This window comes from Orcinus orca, chromosome 5 (genome assembly GCF_937001465.1).
Source record: "Orcinus orca chromosome 5, mOrcOrc1.1, whole genome shotgun sequence".
NCBI lineage: Eukaryota > Metazoa > Chordata > Mammalia > Artiodactyla > Delphinidae > Orcinus > Orcinus orca.
Genome location: NC_064563.1, coordinates 66,819,811 through 66,840,057, shown reverse-complemented (window position 1 = coordinate 66,840,057; position 20,247 = coordinate 66,819,811). Strand labels below are relative to the sequence as shown.

The 20,247-nt window shown below is 36.6% G+C and overlaps 1 protein-coding gene across 3 annotated transcripts in view; it reads right to left on the bottom strand.

The window, feature by feature from the left end:
• VPS8 (VPS8 subunit of CORVET complex) overlaps positions 1-20,247 on the bottom strand; it is a 300,406-nt gene that overhangs the window by 266,854 nt on the left and 13,305 nt on the right. For all 3 annotated transcript variants that reach the window (XM_049709893.1, XM_049709894.1, XM_033403195.2), the window contains exons 4-7: positions 18,431-18,561; positions 8,109-8,202; positions 3,672-3,704; positions 2,671-2,725 (exon numbers count right to left, since the gene is read on the bottom strand). In XM_049709893.1, the coding sequence (XP_049565850.1) occupies positions 2,671-2,725; positions 3,672-3,704; positions 8,109-8,202; positions 18,431-18,561 (313 nt within the window). The remainder of the gene's footprint in view (positions 1-2,670; positions 2,726-3,671; positions 3,705-8,108; positions 8,203-18,430; positions 18,562-20,247) is intronic.

The following is a 20,247-nucleotide window of genomic DNA, read 5'->3' as shown; positions in this document are numbered from 1 at the left end:
TAAAAAAATTAGAAAGCAGGCCCAAGAAAATTAAGAAGACAGTAATGAAAAACAATAAACTCTTCTTCTCTGTTAGTTTTTATTTTAAAAGACTTCATTTTTTTTTTTTTTTTTTTTGCGGTATACGGGCCTCTCACTGTTGTGGCCTCTGCCATTGCGGAGCACAGGCTCCGGACGCGCAGGCTCAGCGGCCATGGCTCACGGGCAGAGCCGCTCCGCGGCATGTGGGATCTTCCCGGACCGGGGCACGAACCCATGTCCCCTGCATCGGCAGGTGGACTCTCAACCACTGCGCCACCAAGGAAGCCCTAAAAGACTTCATTTTAATTTGTTGCAGTAAGCTCTGCATGGATTTGATTATAAGCAGGCACATATTCTTATAACCTTGCGGTAAGGAAGGGATATTAAAGCAGATAGAGTTGAAGAAAAGTAAGTACTGGTAAGTGGGAACAAAAATAAACATGTATTCTGCTGACAGATAAACACGTACATTATATTTTATCCTCATTCATCTTAGTTCTTCCATTCTTTCCTTTATATATCTTGCAATTTGCCTCCTTTTCTCTCAGAACTGGAGAACTGCTTCGAAGTGTGGAAATGTACTGATCTTAGGATTCAGTATTCCTTGATTCTGCATTTGGCTCTGTACATGTCACTTAACCTCTCTGGTTCTCAATCACCTCATATGTAAATAAGGGGATTGAACTAAAAGTCCTATGAAGATCCTTTCCCAGAATTCTATCAATCTGATACCAACTATGCCCTCATAGGAAAACAAGCATTCCTACACGTGATAGGAGAGCAAGCTGGTAAAACTTTCTAGAAGACAATTAGGCAGTATACATCAGAAGTGTTTAAAATGTTCATACCCTGACCTCCGCAAGCCCACTTTTAGGAATTTGTCCTAAGGAAATAATCATGTGCACAAAAATGCAGTTACAAAGATGTTCATCACTCTACTTTTTGGTTAGAAACAACCTAAATGTCTTATAGTAGGAAACGATTAAGTAAAACGTGGCCATTAAAAATGATGTTACACAGAAACAGAATCACAGACATAGAAAACAAACTCACGGTTACCAAAGGAGAGGGGGAGGGGTAAATTAGAAGTTTGGGATTAGCAGATACAAACCACCATATATAACATAGATAAACAACAAGGTTCTACTGTATAGCATAGGGAACTATATTCAATATCCTGTAATAAACCATAATGGAAAAGAATATGAAAAAGAATATATAAATATATATATAAACTGAATCGCTTTGATGTACACCAGAAACACAACACTGTAAATCGATCATACTTCAATAAAAAAAAAAAAGCTAATAACTTAATACAGAAAAAAATTATGTTACAGATGACTAATAATCACATGGAAAGATGTTCATTATAATGAAAATGCAGGTTACAAATTAACATGATCCCATTTGGGGGTGTGTACATATATATACACACATGTACAGGAAAAAAGATTAGAAGGCCATACAGAAATGTTAGGAATTATTCCTGGATGGCAGAATTTGGTGTATCTTCAATCTTTTGCTCATCTAAATATTTTATTATGAACACATATTATGGAATAAGAAAAAATTGTTGTTTAAAGAATCAATTCTAAAGTTCTCAAGAGAATTATATTTTTGTTTCCATTCTTCTCATCCCCAGACAAAAAAACTTTATTATTTATATCAATCGCCTTTGAAAAGACTAGTTGTTAAAAACACAGATAAATAAGGCTTTTGGCATAATGGAAAATTTATAAATAGGGAGTCAAATTGTTCAAAAACAAGGGAAAATAACTAGTTATTCACTCATACGATAAATAAAAATGCAAGGCCCACAGAGATCAAACTGTGGTTCTGCTATTAAGGTCTTCCCAGGTAATCCTTACACAATATCCTGTAGAGTCCTTACCAAAATACAGTGTCATCAGGAATTCCATTTAAGAAAGTTGCAAAAGACTTAAGATCCATAGAGAACATTAAAAATGACAGGAAAATATTATCTAGTAGTTTTTAAGTAAACAGAACAAAATGTTCTGCTCACAGTATTGAATGCAAAAGCAAAGAAAGATTAAAACTAGGTTTATTTAGTCTCACGTAGGAAAAGAAAATGAGAAAATAGGACTATCACCTACCATACAAATAAAACTAGCTAAGTTCTCTTCTCAACCAAAAAAAGAAAGTGATTATGGGCTAAAAATTTTTCTGTTTAGAGGGATTTACAATGTAAATGGAAAAAAACACTGTCAGTAAGAGTTACTGAAAATTACTGAGAAAGCCTGGGAATCTCTTTCCCTGAAGATCTTTTCAAATACCTACTACTCAGATATGATTTAGAATAAAACATTAGCACCACCACAAACCAGAGGAACACGAAATGACAACCTCTCAACTTTATATCCTTTTTGTCTAGGTCTGCAGAGAGTCAAAAGATATGATATGATAGCTTATAAATTCATAAAGAAGAAAATAAACTTGCAATGAGCAACAAAATGAAGCTGAGTCAAGTAATTTTTAACTATAAAAACGCTGACTGCTACTTTTCAAGTTTTTCTGACTTTTTTCAAAAAAATTAAGTTTACTATATAAACTGTGATTTTAAAGACATTATTTAAAAAACCCCAAATACTTAATATTTAAAATAAGGAAAGTAGTTAGAAAATTTACCAAATATTAAAGCCAATCCATGAGATGTACCCACTGCTATCAGACTCGACACTGCCTGAGAACAAAAGAGATTACATTTTAAGACATTACAAGGATCTTGAAATAATCAGAATTGAATTTGCTGGTTTTCTTTCCTCTAGGCACCAGATAACATACCAACTATTATAAATAAGGAAAATTTCATCTAGGAGGCAAAACAGGAAATGAAACTCAGAACATCTTATTTCTGGGAATCCCTCTAAATTTACTCTAAGGGTAACAATATTAAAATATCATATGTTCAACATTATAGGCAAAAACATGCCACTTAACTTCCTCTAAAGCAATTTTTTGAAAAATTCAGGGGTCCACACAAAGTAAGAGGCACTTATGCTACCCAACCAAGAGCCTCCTACGAGTGTGGGAAAGGGACAAGAAAGCCCTTCTGCAGCTTATTCACAGGAGCCAAAAGGCACCAGAAATACTCAAAACCCAGCCCACTTCCTCACCAATTGACTATCTAATAAGAAAGCTACAGGAGGCAGCTGGAAATAGTTGAAAATAGAAAAGAGGGCACTAGTGTGCTTTCAATATCCCCCAGTTCTCTATAATCACTCCACAGATTTACTATTTGGCAGGCTTGGCAATGGAGTTCAGAGCTGTTAAGTGTACTATTTACCACAAAGTGATTTTACCAAACACTGTTTTCCACTCCCTATAACCAAAGCGAGGCCAAGTCACAGAAGGAGCAAATATACTTGGGCAGGGTAGCACCACATACAAATAAATTGGGAAAAGGCTAATCATTATTTTTCTTAAAAAACAAAACAAAAAGAGAAAACTGAAAATAGAAAGAATGAGAACATTCAACACGGACAAATTTTAAACCTGATTACTGGCAGTAAATGACATGAATTAATTATCACAAAATTTATGTAATAACTTTGAATATCGGAAGAATAAATCTAAGAAAACCTGATCAAATAGAAAGCTTACCTTTAAAGGATTTAAAGTATACTTACAATTGCTGTAGGCAAGCCAGCATCTACTTTGTCCTAAATAAAATTTTAAAAAAAAGTATTTGAAAAGACATTCCCATTTTTAAGCAGAAAATGGTATAAGGCCCTCTCTTTACATATACAATTCAGACGAGGTAGAACCGTCATTTTTGCCCCCAAATAAGAGAAACTACAAAAGTTGTATATACCAACAAAATATAAAGAGCACAAGAGTAGATCGTTTTCTTTTACTGTTTCAGGAAGGGTACTGATTATAAATGAAAATGTAAAGGGAAAGAGAGAGGAAAGAGATTCTATTTTCAATAATGTGAATAAACTATAAGTACTATGGGTCACAATGGTAAGAGTACATAAAGATTTTAAAAACGGAAACATATACTAAAGACATTCTTCCTCTAAGTAGGAGCTTCCCACCCAGCAGATTATAAAATAACCCCTAAATAAAAACCATCAGCCATAAAAAGAAATGAAATTGAGTTATCTGCAGTGAGGTGGATGGACCTATAGTCTGTCATACAGAGTGAAGTCAGAAAGAGAAAAACAAATACCATATGCTAACACATATATATGGAATCTAAAAGGAAAACAAAAATGGTTCTGATGAACCTAGGGGCAGGACAGGAATAAAGACGCAGACGTAGAGAATGGACTTGAGGAGGGGGGGAGGGGGAAGGGTAAGCTGGGACGAAGTGAGAGAGTGGCATGGACATATATACACTACCAAACGTAAAATAGATAGCTAGTGGGAAGCAGCCACACAGCACAGGGAGATCAGCTCGGTGCTTTATGACCACCTAGTGGGGTGGGATAGGGAGGTGGGAGGGAGGGAGACGCAAGAGGGAGGAGATATGGGGATACATGTATATGTATAGCTGATTCACTTTGTTATACAGCAGAAACTAACACACCATTGTAAAGCAATTATACTCCAATAAAGATGTTAAAAAAATTAAAAATGAAAGGCAAAAAGAAATAAAATAATTTTTAAAATAAAAATAAATAAATAGAAGCCAGAGCAGGGTATATTCAGTCAGAATAAGAAAATCAAAACTTAAGTGCTAGTGCCAGCTCCTTACCAGTGACTGTGTGACCTCGGCACAGCCACCTAACCCTTCTGAGTATTAGTCCCCTTACCTGTTTGCGGAAAAGGCAAACACTGCCCTAGCTACCGCCATGAGTTGTCCTGAGGATCAAATTAAACGTAAAATATCCTAAAAATGTAAGGGTGTCTACTAATATTTGGTACTTCTGTAGCTTTGAATAATAACAAGGGCTTTCAATGATTAGAACTGTAGTAGCAAAGAGCTTTCAAATGTATTTATCACATTATTTGATACTCAAACCAGGAGAGATGGATCAAACAAGTAGTATTATTCTGATTTTACAGATTAAGAAAACAGATTAAGATTCTTAAGATTCAGATTAAGTTTCAAAGAGCTTAAATTGACTTGCCCACAGTTATTCAGGAAGTGGTAGACTATGTCTAAAACTCAGGGTTTCCATTCCCAGACCAGGCTCTTTGGATCACTTCTGTATTTCTTTTCTGTCTGTCCCTGTCAGTGTGCTCAATTCATTATTATAATCTCTCAGAAGGCAGAATCTATTATATCCAACTTTACAGAGCTTCCCAGGAACTAACCTAAAATACTTACACCAGGGCATGGAACTATGAGGAAGAACAATCAACAACGCTACTATGTACAACGTTCTGGAGAGTAGGATATACTCAACTTTGTGTGGATGTGTGTGTGTAAAGGATGCCTAACATAATGCTGAACAATAAAGAAACATGCAACAAATATTTGATAAATGATTGATTTGTGTCCTGGACAGGGAAAAAGAATGAGCCAGCAGATGAAGAACATAAACTATATTCAAAATGGAACCTGAAAAATGCAATCAGAAGTCAGCTAACTTTCAAAGCTAAAACCCACAGATATGGGAAGCAATTTAGAGGATATATGAATAGAATTTTAGTGCTGGTGTTACGGCATCTTAGGATAGTGATTCTCAAAAGCCACGCGCGTTAGAATCACCTGGGATACCCGTTAAAATGCAAATCCCTAGCTACACTGCTAGAACTAGATTCCAATTCAGTAGGTCTGGGATGGTGCCCAGGAATCTGTATTTTCATAAGTATCCTAGGAGATTCTTATACAATGGACACATTTTGCAAAAACACTATGCCAAGGTATCCCTGTTATCTTAAGTGATCATAAAATGATAAATATCCTTTAAAATTAATTTGAATCCATTTTATTGGAGTATAATTGCTTTACAATGGTGTGTTTCTGCTTTATAGCAAAGTGAATCAGTTATACATATTCATATGTTCCCATATCTCTTCCCTCTTTCATCTCCCTCCCTCCCACCCTCCCTATCCCACCCCTCTAGCTGGTCACAAAGCACCGAGCTGATCTCCCTGTGCTATGCGGCTGCTTCCCACTAGCTACCTATTTTACGTTTGGTAGTGTATTTTAAATATAGTCACATGTCATATTACTTTGAGGAGGATTCCAAAATTAAACAATGAGGTTCACAACTCCAAAAGTTTCATCTCTCCTAAGTGTTCTCCAGGCACAGACTACAAGGCCATGATGATCAACGCCTTAGGCAGCCCTAAATAACATCACTATCCACATGGCTGAAAGCATTACTGAACAGCCATTCAGGAGAGAAACCCCAAAATATAACTAGCTTTACATGTTAATAAACCAACCATCACAGAAAAGCATACAATTTAAATTGAGCTGGTAATCCAAAATTAGGAAAGCAGAGGATGAAGACTGTCACAAGAAAAGCAGTTTTCATTTTAACATACCAAAGGAGCTCAGCCATGGCAATGAAATAAGAACAGAATGCAAACACTCTGGGATTTATTACAATTTTTCCCTCCTCTTCAAGAGAAAGGAGAAACCCTTTTAAATAACAGATTTATCTAATCATTGTTCAATGTCTGAGTTTTAGTTCAGTCTCCATTATTCAAAATATTTTTAAAACTGCACAGGTGGGTCAAATGACTGTTCTGGTTCATCTTGATTTTGAAAGGAATGAATTTCATCACCTACATCAGGATTAAATTCAGAAAACGTCATGGAAATGTAATCCTCAACAGGTGGTTCCCATTCTAGAAAATATGAGCTACTCTCCACCTACAAGAGGAAGGACAATTGCCCAGGTTTCCTCCATTGCTTGACTATCTCTCTATTTAAATTGACTTCATGATATATGAGCTGGGTCAGGGTATACCAACTGACCGCAGAGAACACTTTTTCTTTCTTTCTTTTTTACTGTTTCTTTGGGGGGTTTTTTGGTTGTTGTTTTCGGGGGGGGGGGTTGTGTGTGTTTTTTGTTTTTTGTTTGGTTTGGTTTGGTTTCTGCAATAAGAGCTTTCTCTAATAAACCTGAAGATTACAATGTGATTATGGTGTCATAATGCCACTTCTGTATCAGTCTCTTACCCTGTGAAAAATCAAAACTTTGTCCAAACTGAATATGCAAAATACCAATTAAACTCCAGGAAAAGAACATAAAAACATATCAAAGTTCCTGGGGTATGAATCTGTCATCATCATCATTATTATTACTATTATTATTTACAGAACCTATATACTGAATTCAGAAAACCAAAACTGAAAGTCTGTGTAAAACTACAGGCCTTGAGGCCAAAGGAAAATTTGATAAAACATACCCGAATCAGCATCTATTGTCTTGATGGACTATTAAATATTTCTGCACTTAACACAGTACTCTAAATCATTTTCAAAAAAGACACAGATATTCTGTTCCAGCTATTATACACTGGCCACATTCACCAATACCACCCTCATTTCACAACAAAGAAGCACTAGACTTGGGAGCCAAAAACCCCAATTTTGAGTAACTGCTCTGCTATCTCCTAACCCAATGATGTAACACAAGTTAATGTCACCTCTCTGAGCCTGTCTTCTCATTTGTAAAATAGGATATGGCTCTCCCTACTTTCAAAGTTGTAAGAGTATATGAAATAAGGTACATGAAAAGACTTTTGTGAATTATAAAAAAATCACTCAGTTGTAAAAGATTCTGATCAATCATTTCTCCATATGAAAAGACTAAAAAAAACAAGCACTCTACCTCAACCAAATACACAAGACGGCAACTAAACTGAAAAGGAATTTAAAGAAAAAGCAGATAGTGTTTCTTTTAGGCTTGCTGCCATATTTCATTTAGGCACACCCGAGACTCTGGGCTTTTATTTCATGGCTGCACTAATTTCTATGTCAAGATGTGTAGCTATGTCTTATGAGTCAAAAATAATCACACAAAACCCATGAAAGCCAGATTCTATTTTTCTTAAGCCTCGGGCCAAGAGAAGTGCTATGCTTTGTTTTATGCTCATTCCTACTTCATTATGCCATTGCAGGTTATAAAGTTGGGGGAAGAGAACAAAATACTTACAGCTGCAGACACTATTTGGGCAGAAATTCCCTTCAAAAGTGAATGTCGCATAACTGATCCATGGAGTGAAAAAGAATCAGGTAATTTCTTCTTTCTTAAAAAGAAAAAAAAAAGGAAAATGTTTAAGAATTGGAAAAAAAAATTGAAGAGGCAGGGTCTTTAAAACTTTGAAAGAAGAAAAAATAAAAACGAGAAAAGCATAAAACACTGTATTACTTTGTTAGCTCTGGTTTGCAAAGAGGTATAAAGTCTAACAGTCTCACGTTAAAATGTACTGAATCCACCCTGAGCCTCAGAGAAGCACAAGCAGGAAAATGAATAAAGCCACCATTTCTTTTTCACTGATTCAACCTGTTTCTTGCCCACCTTAAGAAATACAGCAAGAGGTTCTGCTACTCATCAGAAGGTTGCCTATAGAGCACCCCTGCTCACATGTCTACATTACCTCTACCTGCCTTCCACCTTTGCCACCTTTCTTGCCCTCCTGTTGTCTATAACGACCCTCTCATTCTCCAACCAACTGCCTCAAATTCCCTACTCATTACTCATTCTCTGATGCTCCTTTCACTTAACCTACGCATCACTGTACAAAAAATAATTTAACTTTTACCAAACATTGAACACCTACCCTATGTGACTAAACGTATGCTCTGGGGATACAAAAATAAGAAGGTCAAAGCTCCTACTCTCAAGGACCTCATATCCTAGCTAGAGGGACTAATGAGTAACTCACTCTTAAATTAAAGGATAAATGTTAGAAAAGAAAAATAAATAAAGCACTGCAGAAATGAAATGAAGAGTTTAATCCTGTTTATTAGGGAGCTATTAGGGAGAGCTATAGAAAAGAAAAGGCATCTGAGCTGGCCTTGATAGATAACTAGGAGTCTGTCAGACAACAAAAAAGCACAAGCAATAATATGAAGATGTAATGGTGCACAGTGTGTGGAGAATGTAAGTACACAAAAGGCATGGACCAGGAGGACAGGAGTGGGAGTGCTCAGAGATAATGTCAAAATGGTAAGCAGGGTTCAGACTGATGCCATGCAAAGCAGTTCTGACATTACTATGCAGGCAAAAAGAAGACACCACAGCTTTTAAGCAGGTAGTGACCAAATCATCCAAAACATTTACGTTATAATGGTTCCATACAAATTTTAGGATTGTTTTTTCTGTGAAAAAATTTGTTATTGAAATTTTGATAGGGATTGCACTGAATCTATACATGGCTGTGGGTAGTATGAACATTTTAATTAATCCATGAACATGGGATATCTTTCCATTTGTGTTTTTTAATTTCATTCATCAATTCTTATAATTTTCTGTGTACAGCTCGTTCACCTCCTTGTTCCTAAACTTATTCCTAAGTATTTTATTGCTTTTGATGCCACTGTAAATGAGATTTTTATTACTTTTTTATATATTTCATTGTTAGTTTATAGAAACACAACTGATCCAAATCAAAGTAACCTTGAGAAAGAAGACCAAAGCTGGAGGCATCACACTTCCTGATTTCAAACTCTATTTCAAGCTACAGTAATCAAAACAGGATGGTACTGGCATTATAAAAGACACATAGATCAACGAACAAAACAGAGCCCAGAAATAACCACTTGCATATATTGTCAATTAATATTTGACAAAGGAGCCAAGAGCACTCAATGAGGAAAGAATATTCTCTCCAATAAATGGTGCTAGGAAAACTAGGTAATCACATGCAGAAGAATGAAACTGTACCCTTACCTTATACCGCTCACAAAGATTAAACAGATTAAATACTTAAACATAAGACCTGAAACCACAAAGCTCTTAGAAAAAAACAAAGGGAAAAACCTCCTTGACAGTGGTACTGGCAGCAATTTTTTGGTTATGTATGGAACCAAAAACACAAGCAACAAAAGCAGATATACATATAATATATATAAATATATATAAATGGGACTACATCAAACTAAAAAGCTTCTGCACAGCTAAAGAAACAATCAAAACATGAAAAGGCAACCTATGGAATAGGAAAAAATATCTGCAAACCATTAACCCCGTAAGGGGTGAATAACCAAAATATATAAAGAACACTTATAACTCAAGAGCAAAAAACGATCTGAGTAAAAAAATGCGCAGAGGACCTAAATAGGCATTTTTCCAAGGAACACAACAGATGGCCAACAGGTACATGAAAATGTGCTCAACATCACTAATCATCAGAGAAATGCATATGAAAACCACAATGAGATATCATCTCATATCCATTAGTATGGCTATTATCAAAAAAACAAAAGATAAGCGTTTGTGAGGATACAGAGAAAAAGGAATCCCCAGACACTGTTGGTGGGAATGTAAACTGGTGCAGTCACTATGGAAAATAGCATGGAGGTCCCTCAAAAAATTAAAACTAGAACTACCATGTGATCCAGCAATCCCACTTCTGGGTTGTATATTCAAAGGAAACAAAATCACTATCTCAAAGAGATACCTGCATTCGTATGTTCATTGCAGCATTATGCAAAATAGCCAAGATAACAACCTAAGTTAAATGTCCATCTACAGATGAATGGATACAGATGTGTATGCACATACACACACACACACACACACACACACACACACACACACACACAATGGAATATTATTCAGCCATGAGAAAGAAGGAAATCCTGCCATTTGTGACAACACTGATGGACCTTGAGGGCATTATGCTACAAGAAATAAATCAGACAGAGCAGGACAAATACTGTATGATCTCACTTATAGTGGAATTTTAAAAAGCCAAACTCACAGAAAGACAGACTAAAATAGTGACATCCAGGGGCAGAGGGAAATACAGAGATGCTGGTCAAAGGGTATAAACTTCCAGTTTTAATATGAGTAAGTTCTGGGGATCTAATATACAGCATGGTGACTATAACAACACTGTGTTATATATTTGAAAGTTGCTAAGAGAGTAGATCTTAGATGTTCTCACTGCAAAAACAAAAAACAGGCGAATTATGTGAGGTGATAAGTAACCCTTCTGTGGTAATCATTTCACAACATATACATATATCAAAGAATCACGCAGAGGGAAGACAGCAGAAGCAAGAAGAATTACAATCCCGCAGCCTGTGGAACAAAAACCACATTCACAGAAAGATAGACAAGATGAAAAGGCAGAGGGCTATGTACCAGATGAAGGAACAAGATAAAACTCCAGAAAAACAACTAAATGAAGTGGAGATAGGCAACCTTCCAGAAAAAGAATTCATAATAATGATAGTGAAGATGATCCAGGACCTCAGAAAAAGAATGGAGGCAAAGATCGAGAAGATGCAAGAAATGTTTAACAAAGACCTAGAAGAATTAAAGAACAAACAAACAGAGATGAACAATACAATAACTGAAATGAAAACTACACTAGAAGGAATAGCAGAATAACTGAGGCAGAAGAACAGGTAAGTGACCTGGAAGACAGAATGGTGGAATTCACTGCTGTGGAACAGAATAAAGAAAAAAGATGAAAAGAAATGAACACAGCCTAAGAGACCTCTGGGACAACATCAAACGCAACAACATTCGCATTATAGGGGTCCCAGAAGGAGAAGAGAGAGAGAAAGGACCAGAGAAAGTATTTGAAGAGATTATAGTCGAAAACTTCCCTAACATGGGAAAGGAAATGGCCACCCAAGTCCAGGAAGCGCAGAGAGTCCCATACAGGATAAACCCAAGGAGAAAAATGCCGAGACACACAGTAATCAAACTGGCAAAAATTAAGGACAAAAAAAATTATTGAAAGCAGCAAGGGAAAAATGACAAATAACATACAAGGGAACTCCCATAAGGTTAATAGCTGATTTCTCAGCAGAAACTCTACAAACCAGAAGGGAGTGGCATGATATACTTAAAGTCATGAAAGGGAAGAACCTACAACCAAGATTACTCTACCCGGCAAGGATCTCATTCAGCTTCGATGGAGAAATCAAAAGCTTTACAGACAAGCAAAAGCTAAGAGAATTCAGCACCACCAAACCAGCTCTACAACAAATGCTAAAGGAACTTCTCTAAGTGGGAAACACAAGAGAAGAAAAGGACCTACAATAACAAACCCAAAACAATTAAGAAAATGGTCATAGGAACGTACATATCGATAATTACCTTAAACGTGAATGGATTAAATGCTCCAACAAAAAGACACAGGCTTGCTGAATGGATACAAAAACAAGACCCATATATATACTGTCTACAAGAGACCCACTTCAGATGCAGGGACACTCAGACTGAAAGTGAGGGGATGGAAAAAGATATTTCATGCAAACGGAAATCAAAAGAAAGCTGGAGTAGCAATACTCATATCAGATAAAATAGACTTTAAAATAAAGAATGTTAAAAGAGACAAGGAAGGACACTACATAATGATCAGGGGATCAATCCAAGAAGAAGATATAACAATTATAAATATATATATGCACCCAACATAGGAGCACCTCAATACGTAAGGCAACTGCTAACAGCTATGAAAGAGGAAATTGACAGTAACACAATAATAGTGGGACAGTTTAACACCTCACTTACACCAATGGACAGATCATCCAAAATGAAAATAAATAAGGAAACAGAAGCTTTAAATGACACAATGGACCAGATAGATTTAATTGATATTTACAGGACATTGCATCCAAAAACAGCAGATTACACTTTCTTCTCAAGTGCGCACAGAACATTCTACGGGAGAGATCACATCTTGGGTCACAAATCAAGCCTCAGTAAATTTAATAAAATTGAAATCATATCAAGCATCTTTTCTGACCACAACGTTATGAGATTAGAAATGAATTACAGGGAAAAAAACGTAAAAAACACAAACACATGGAGGCTAAACAATACATTACTAAATAACCAAGAGATCACTGAAGAAATCAAAGAGGAAATCAAAAAACACCTAGAGACAAATGACAATGAAAACATGATGATCCAAAACCTATGGGATGCAGCGAAAGCAGTTCTAAGAGGGAGGTGTATAGCTATACAAGTCTACCTCAAGAAACAAGAAAAATCTGAAATAAACAATCTAACATTACACCTAAAGGAACTAGAGAAAGAAAAACAAACAAAACCCAAAGTTAGCAGAAGGAAAGAAATCATACAGATCAGAGGAGAAGTAAATGAAATAGAAACAAAGAAAACAATAGCAAAGATCAATAACCCTAAAAGCTGGTTCTTTGAGAAGATAAACAAAATTGATAAACCATAAGCCAGACTCATCAAGAAAAAGAGGGCGAGTACTCAAATCAATAAAATTAGAAATGAAAAAGGAGAAGTTACAGATACCACAGAAATACAAAGCATCCTAAGAGACTACTACAAGCAACTCTAGGCCAATAAAATGGACAACCTGGAAGAAATGGACACATTCTTAGAAAGGTATAACGCTCCAGGACTGAACCAGGAAAAAATAGAAAATATGAACAGACCAATCACAAGTAATGAAATTGAAACTGTGATTAAAAATCTTCCAACAAACAAAAGTCCAGGACCAGATGGTTTCACAGGTGAATTCTATCAAACATTTAGAGAAGAGCTAACACCCATCCTTCTCAAACTCTTCCAAAGAATTGCAGAGGAAGGAACACTCCCAAACTCACTCCATGAGGCCACCATCACCCTGATACCAAAACCAGACAAAGATACTACAAAAAAAGAAAATTACAGACCAACATCACTGATGAATACAGATGCAAAAATCCTCAACAAAATACTAGCAAAGAGAATCCAACAACACATTAAAAGGATCATACACCATGTTCAAGTGGGATTTATCCCAGGGATGCAAGGATTCTTCAATATACGCAAATCAATCGGTGTGATACACCATATTAACAAATTGAAGAATAAAAACCATATCATCCTCTCAATAGATGCAGAAAAAGCTTTTGACAAAATTCAACACCCATTTATGATAAAAACTCTCCAGAAAGTGGGCATAGGGGGAAACCTACCTCAACATAATAAAGGCCATATATGACAAACCCACAGCAAACATCATTCTCAATGGTGAAAAACTGAAAGCATTTCCTCTAAGATCAGGAACAAGACAAGGATGTCCACTCTCGCCACTATTATTCAACATAGTTTTGGAAGTCCTAGCCACCACAATCAGAGAAGAAAAAGAAATAAAAGGAATACAAATTGGAAAAGAAGACGTTAAACTGTCACTGTTTGCAGATGACATGATACTATACATAGAGAATCCTGAAGATGCCACCAGAAAACTACTGGAGCTAATCAATGAATTTGGTAAAGTAGCAGGATACAAAATTGATGCACAGAAATCTCTTGCATTCCTATACACTAATGATGAAAAATCTGAAAGAGAAATTAAGGAAACACTCCCATATACCATTACTACAAAAAGAATAAAACACCTAGGAATAAACCTACCTAGGGAGACAAAAGAGCTGTATGCAGAAAACTATAAGACAGTGATGAAAGAAATTAAAGATGATACCAACAGATGGAGAGATACACCATGTTCTTGGATTGGAAGAATCAATATTGTGAAAATGACTATACTACCCAAAGCAATCTACAGATTCAATGCAATCCCTATCAAATTACCAATGCCATATTTTACAGAACTAGAACAAAATATCTGAAAATTTGTATGGAGACACAAAAGTCCCCGAATAGACAAAGCAGTCTTGAGGGAAAAAAACGGAGCTGAAGGAATCAGACTCCCTGACTTCAGACTATACTACAAAGCTACAGTAATCAAGACAATATGGTACTGGCACAAAAACAGAAACATAGATCCATGGAACAAGATAGAAGGCCCAGAGATAAACCCACACACCTACAGTCAACTAATCTATGACAAAGGAGGCAAGGGTATATAATTGAGAAAAGACAGTCTCTTCAGTAAGTGGTGCTGGGAAAACTGGACAGCTACATGTAAAAGAATGAAATTAGAACACTCCCTAACACCATACACAAAAATAAACTCAAAATGGAATAGAGACTTAAATGTAAGACTGGACACTATAAAACTCTTAGAGGAAAACATAGGAAGAACACTCTTTGACATAAATCACAGCAAGATCTTTTTTGATCCACCTCCTAGAGTAATGGAAATAAAAACAAAAATAAACAAATGGGACCTAACGAAACTTCAAAGCTTTTGCACAGCAAAGGAAACCATAAACAAGACGAAAAGACAACCCTCAGAATGGGAGAAAATATTTGCAAATGAAGCAACTGACAAAGGATGAATCTCCAAAATATATAAATAGCTCATGCAGTTCAATATTAAAAAAATGAACAACCCAATCCAAAAATGGGCAGAAGACCTAAATAGACATTTCTCCAAAGAAGACCTACAGATGGCCAAGAAGCACATGAAGAGCTGCTCAACATCACTAATTATTAGAGAAATGCAAATCAAAACTACAATGAGGTATCACCTCACACCAGTTAGAATGGGCATCATCAGAAAATCTACAAACAACAAATGGGTGTGGAGAAAAGGGAACCCTCTTGCGCTGTTGGTGGGAATGTAAATTGATACAGCCAGTATGGAGGTTCCTTAGAAAACCAAAAACAGAACTACCATATGATCCAGCAATCCCACTACTGGGCATATACCCAGAAAAAAATATAATTCAAAAAGACACATGCACCCCAATGTTCACTGCAGCACCATTTACAATAGCCAGGTCATGGAAGCAACCTAAATGCCCATCGACAGACAAATGGATAAAGAAGATGTGGTGCATATATACAATGGAGTATTACTCAGCCATAAAAAGGAACGAAATTGGGTCATTTGTTGAGACGTGGATGGATCTAGAGACTGTCATGCAGAGTGAAGTAAGTCAGAAAGAGAAAAACAAATATCGTATATTAACGCATGTATGTGGAGCCTAGAAATATGGTACAGATGAACCGGTTTGCAGGGCAGAAATTGAGACACAGATGTAGGGAACAAATGTACGGACACCAAGCGGGGAAAGCCACGGTGGGTGGGGGTGGTGGTGTGATGAATTCGGCAATTGAGATTGATACGTATACACTTATGTGCATAAAATTGCTGACTAATAAGAACCTGCTGTATAAAAAGATAAATAAAATAAAATTCAAAAATTAAAAAAAAAGAATCACATTGTATACCTTAAATCTACACAGTACTGCATGTCAATTATATCTCAATAAAGCTGAAAAAATTTAAGTTATTTATTTGTAGAAGAAAGTGATGAACAGGTTAATATATCCAGCCATGGCCCCTATCCCACAAGAGTTGACAACCTAAAGAAGACAGCACTGACACAGGCAAAATTTAAGAAGTCGAGGAAAAATACACCAACAACTTAGCCACATTAAAGTTACACATGAATTCAATAAAGTATTTACATTATGCTTCCTCCACTTCTCTTTCCTTTTCATGTGCTCTCCAAGAATTTGAAAGGTGAAAAGCAGCCAAAATGAAGTTATATAGGGTTAGAAGTCCTTTTCCCAAATCTTTAATCATCTCTGTGACTCTCCTCTGAACCCATTTCAAGGGAATGCAGAAACACTGGAGCTGTCCTTAGAGAGCAGGAGGAAGGTGGTGGAGGGAGGAGGGAGGGAACAGAAAGGTGGTGAGGTAAACCAAGCCTCACATTTCCACCACAGACACTGTACCAGGGGTGATGTGTGCACCCTCTAAGGGCTCTCCTGCTTCTGGGTGTCCCCGGCTATTATTATAGCTTCCTACTGTGTGTACAGAAGACAGTCGTCATGTCATCCACCTTTTTATCCTCTCCCCTCAACAGTGCCTAAATATTCAGGATCTAGCAAGCATTTTATTTCCACCTGAGTGGGCCTTCTACTTCCTATGCAGAGCTTCAGCAGGCCATACTGTATGCAAGTGTGATTTAAATGAATGCTTAACCAGAGAGCCCAGAAATAAACCCACACACCTATGGTCAATTAATCTTCGACAAAGCAGGCAAGAATATAAAACAGGAAAAAGACAGTCTCTTCAGCTATTGGTGCTGACAAAGTTGGACAGGTGCATGTAAATCAACGAAGTTAGAACACACCCTCTCATCATGCACAAAAATAAACTCAAAATGGCTTAAAGACTTAAACATAAGACATGACACCATAAAACTCCTAGAAGAGAATATAGGCAAAACATTCTCTGACATAAATCATACCAGTGTTTTCTTAGGTCAGTCTCCCAAGGCAACAGAAATAAAAACAAAAGTAAACAAATGGGACCTAATCAAACTTACAAGCTTTTGCACAGCAAAGGAAACCATAAACAAAACGAATGGGAGAAAGTATTTGCAAATGATGCACCCAACAAGGGCTTAATTTCCAAAATATACAAACAGCTCATACAATACAACAACAAAAAAACAAACAACCCAATTGAAAAACAGGCAGAAGACCTAAATAGACATTTCTCCAAAGAAGACTTAAAGATGGCCAGTAGGCACATGAAATGATGCTCAACATTGCTAATTATTAGAGAAATGCAAGTCAAAACCACAATGAGATACCAATCCACACTGGTCAGAATGGCCATCATTAAAAAGTCTACAAATAACAAATACTGGAGAGGGTATGGAGAAAAGGGAACCCTCCTACACTGTTAGTGGGAATGTAAGCTGGTGCAGCCACTATGGAAAACAGTATGGAGGTTCCTCAGGAAACTAAAAACAGAATTACCATATGATCTAGCAATCCCACTCCTGGGCATATATCTGAACAAAAGTGTAATTCAAAAAGATACATGCACCCCTATGTTCATAGCAGCACTATTCACAATAGCCAAGACATGGAAACAACCTAGATGTCCATCGACAGATGAATGGATAAAGAAGATGTGGTACATATATACAATGGAATACTACTCAACCATAAAAAAGAATGAAATAATGCCATTTGTAGCAACATGGGTGTAACCAGATTATCAATACTAAGTAAGTCAGAAAGAGAAAGACAAATACCATATGATATCACCTTTATGTGGAATCTAAAATATGGCACAAATGAACCTATCTATGAAACAGAAAGAGACGCAGACATAGAGAACAGACCTGTGGTTGCTTGGCAGGGGCGGGGAATGAACTGGGAGTTTGGGGTTAGTAGATGGAAACTATTACATATAGAATGGATAAACAGGTCCTACTGTAGAGCACAGGGAACTATATTCAATATCATGGGATAAACCATAATGGAAAAGAATATGAAAAAGAATGTCTATATATGTATAACTAAGTCACTTTGCTGTACAACAGAAATTAACACAACATTGTAAATCAACTATATTTCAATTTAAAAAAAGAAGAAAAAAATAAAAGGATATTTACCTTTTTAAGTTGGTCCTGTCGCCACTATCTGAGCTTGCCACAGACGAAGTATCATAGGAGTGAGAATCAATAGTATCAATATTTAACAATGTAGGATCTTCAAGAACAAAAGAATCATCTTCATCATCAGTCTAAATTAGAAGAACATGGATAAATAAATTCAAAATTCCAAATACTCCATAAGTCAAATAGGCGTTAATGGGTTTCTCTAAAACACTCATATGCTTATTCTGTTTTTCACCCATTTTTCACGCATTGCTGTTGACCAGAGAGGCATAGTACAGAATTAAATTACAACTCTAGTTATCTCTCCCTACAAAGAGTTCACTCCAAAAATTTCTTTCTTGTAGCTGGAAGAAGTAGAGCAGTTATGCATATTATTGTTAGTTGCCAAATATTTCTTAAAATTCTAACGTGTATAGATGCTTTACTAGTTAACTAACAGCCAATGGCTAATTGAAGAAAATAAATACCACCTGACTATAGATAGTTTACCTTAAGAAATATGACAAGCAGACAGAAGAAAGGCATTCTGGGTTGGAAACAGCATGTGCAAACACAGTGATTTCATAATAGGAATTTTGCCCATGAAAAAGGAAGTAGTCTAAAATGAATGGAGTATTTGAGTAGGAGTTGGAGGTGATCCTAGAAAGATAAGCTGGGATCCAAATTGTAAAAGTCTTATATTCCATTAAGCTAGGTGATAGGAGGGCCCTATTTGTCCACCATTGTAACCCTAGTGCCTAGTACGATGCCTAACACATAATCAGTACTCATTTACTTAATAAATTAATGTACTATATATAGTAGGCAGTGGGAAGGCAACTGAGATCTTTAAAAAATGTACACATGATGGGAACCATGCTTTAGAAAGATAAATGGGGCAGTATGAAGGTGGATGAGGGTAGAGGGGGAGACAGGCAGGGAGACTAACAAGAACCAGCAAGATGGCTATTGCAATGTCAAGGAAAGACAGGAGAGTTCAGTCTAGGAATGCAGCAGAAGGGGTCAAGAGAAGGAATAAGGAAAGAGACATTACTGAGGTAAAATCCAAAATTCCTGGTTACCATTTAAACAGTGTGTTTTGAGGGGTTGGGGGGGTTAAGAAAGAAGTCAAAGAAGATTCCAAGGTTTCCAGCTTGAGCAACTAGCAAAAGGTGATACTACTAACTGAGATAAGAAAGCAAAAAGAATAGCAGATAAAGCAGAATGAGTTTAGCTTTGAACAAGCTGATTCTGGGCAACAGACATTAAAGAAAAAAGTTCTGATCTTACCTCCTCTTTCAGCTGGACTACCTTCTGCCTTATCATTTCCATTCATATTCTTAAGAGAGCAGAGCAGTCCATACTCATTACCTCCACTTTCTCCACCCATTACCAGCTACTGACTACTACTCTTGCTGAAGTTACTAGTCAAATCCACCAGCCTATTTTCCGTTAGCATGCTCTTGTCCTGTACGCATCACTTAACACTACTGGCCATGCCCCACTTCTTGAAACTTTCTCTTCCCTTGGTTTCCAATACATCTCTTTGCTACTCCTCCAACTTATGTGGCCTCTTCTATCAGTCATGTTCTCTACTTGTCCTCAGCCCAACCTTTAAGTGGTGTTGTTCCCCAGGATTATATTCTTGTCTCCTCCTACTTCACACACTTCCTACATGAACAAGCTAATCCATACTTATAGTTTCAAGTATGATGTCATGCTAATGACTCCATGCTAATGTCATGCTAATGTATCTTTAGTACCAACATTTCTCTCGCAGTTTAGGCCATATTTCTGACTGTTTTTCAGATATCTCCACACACAAGATTGCT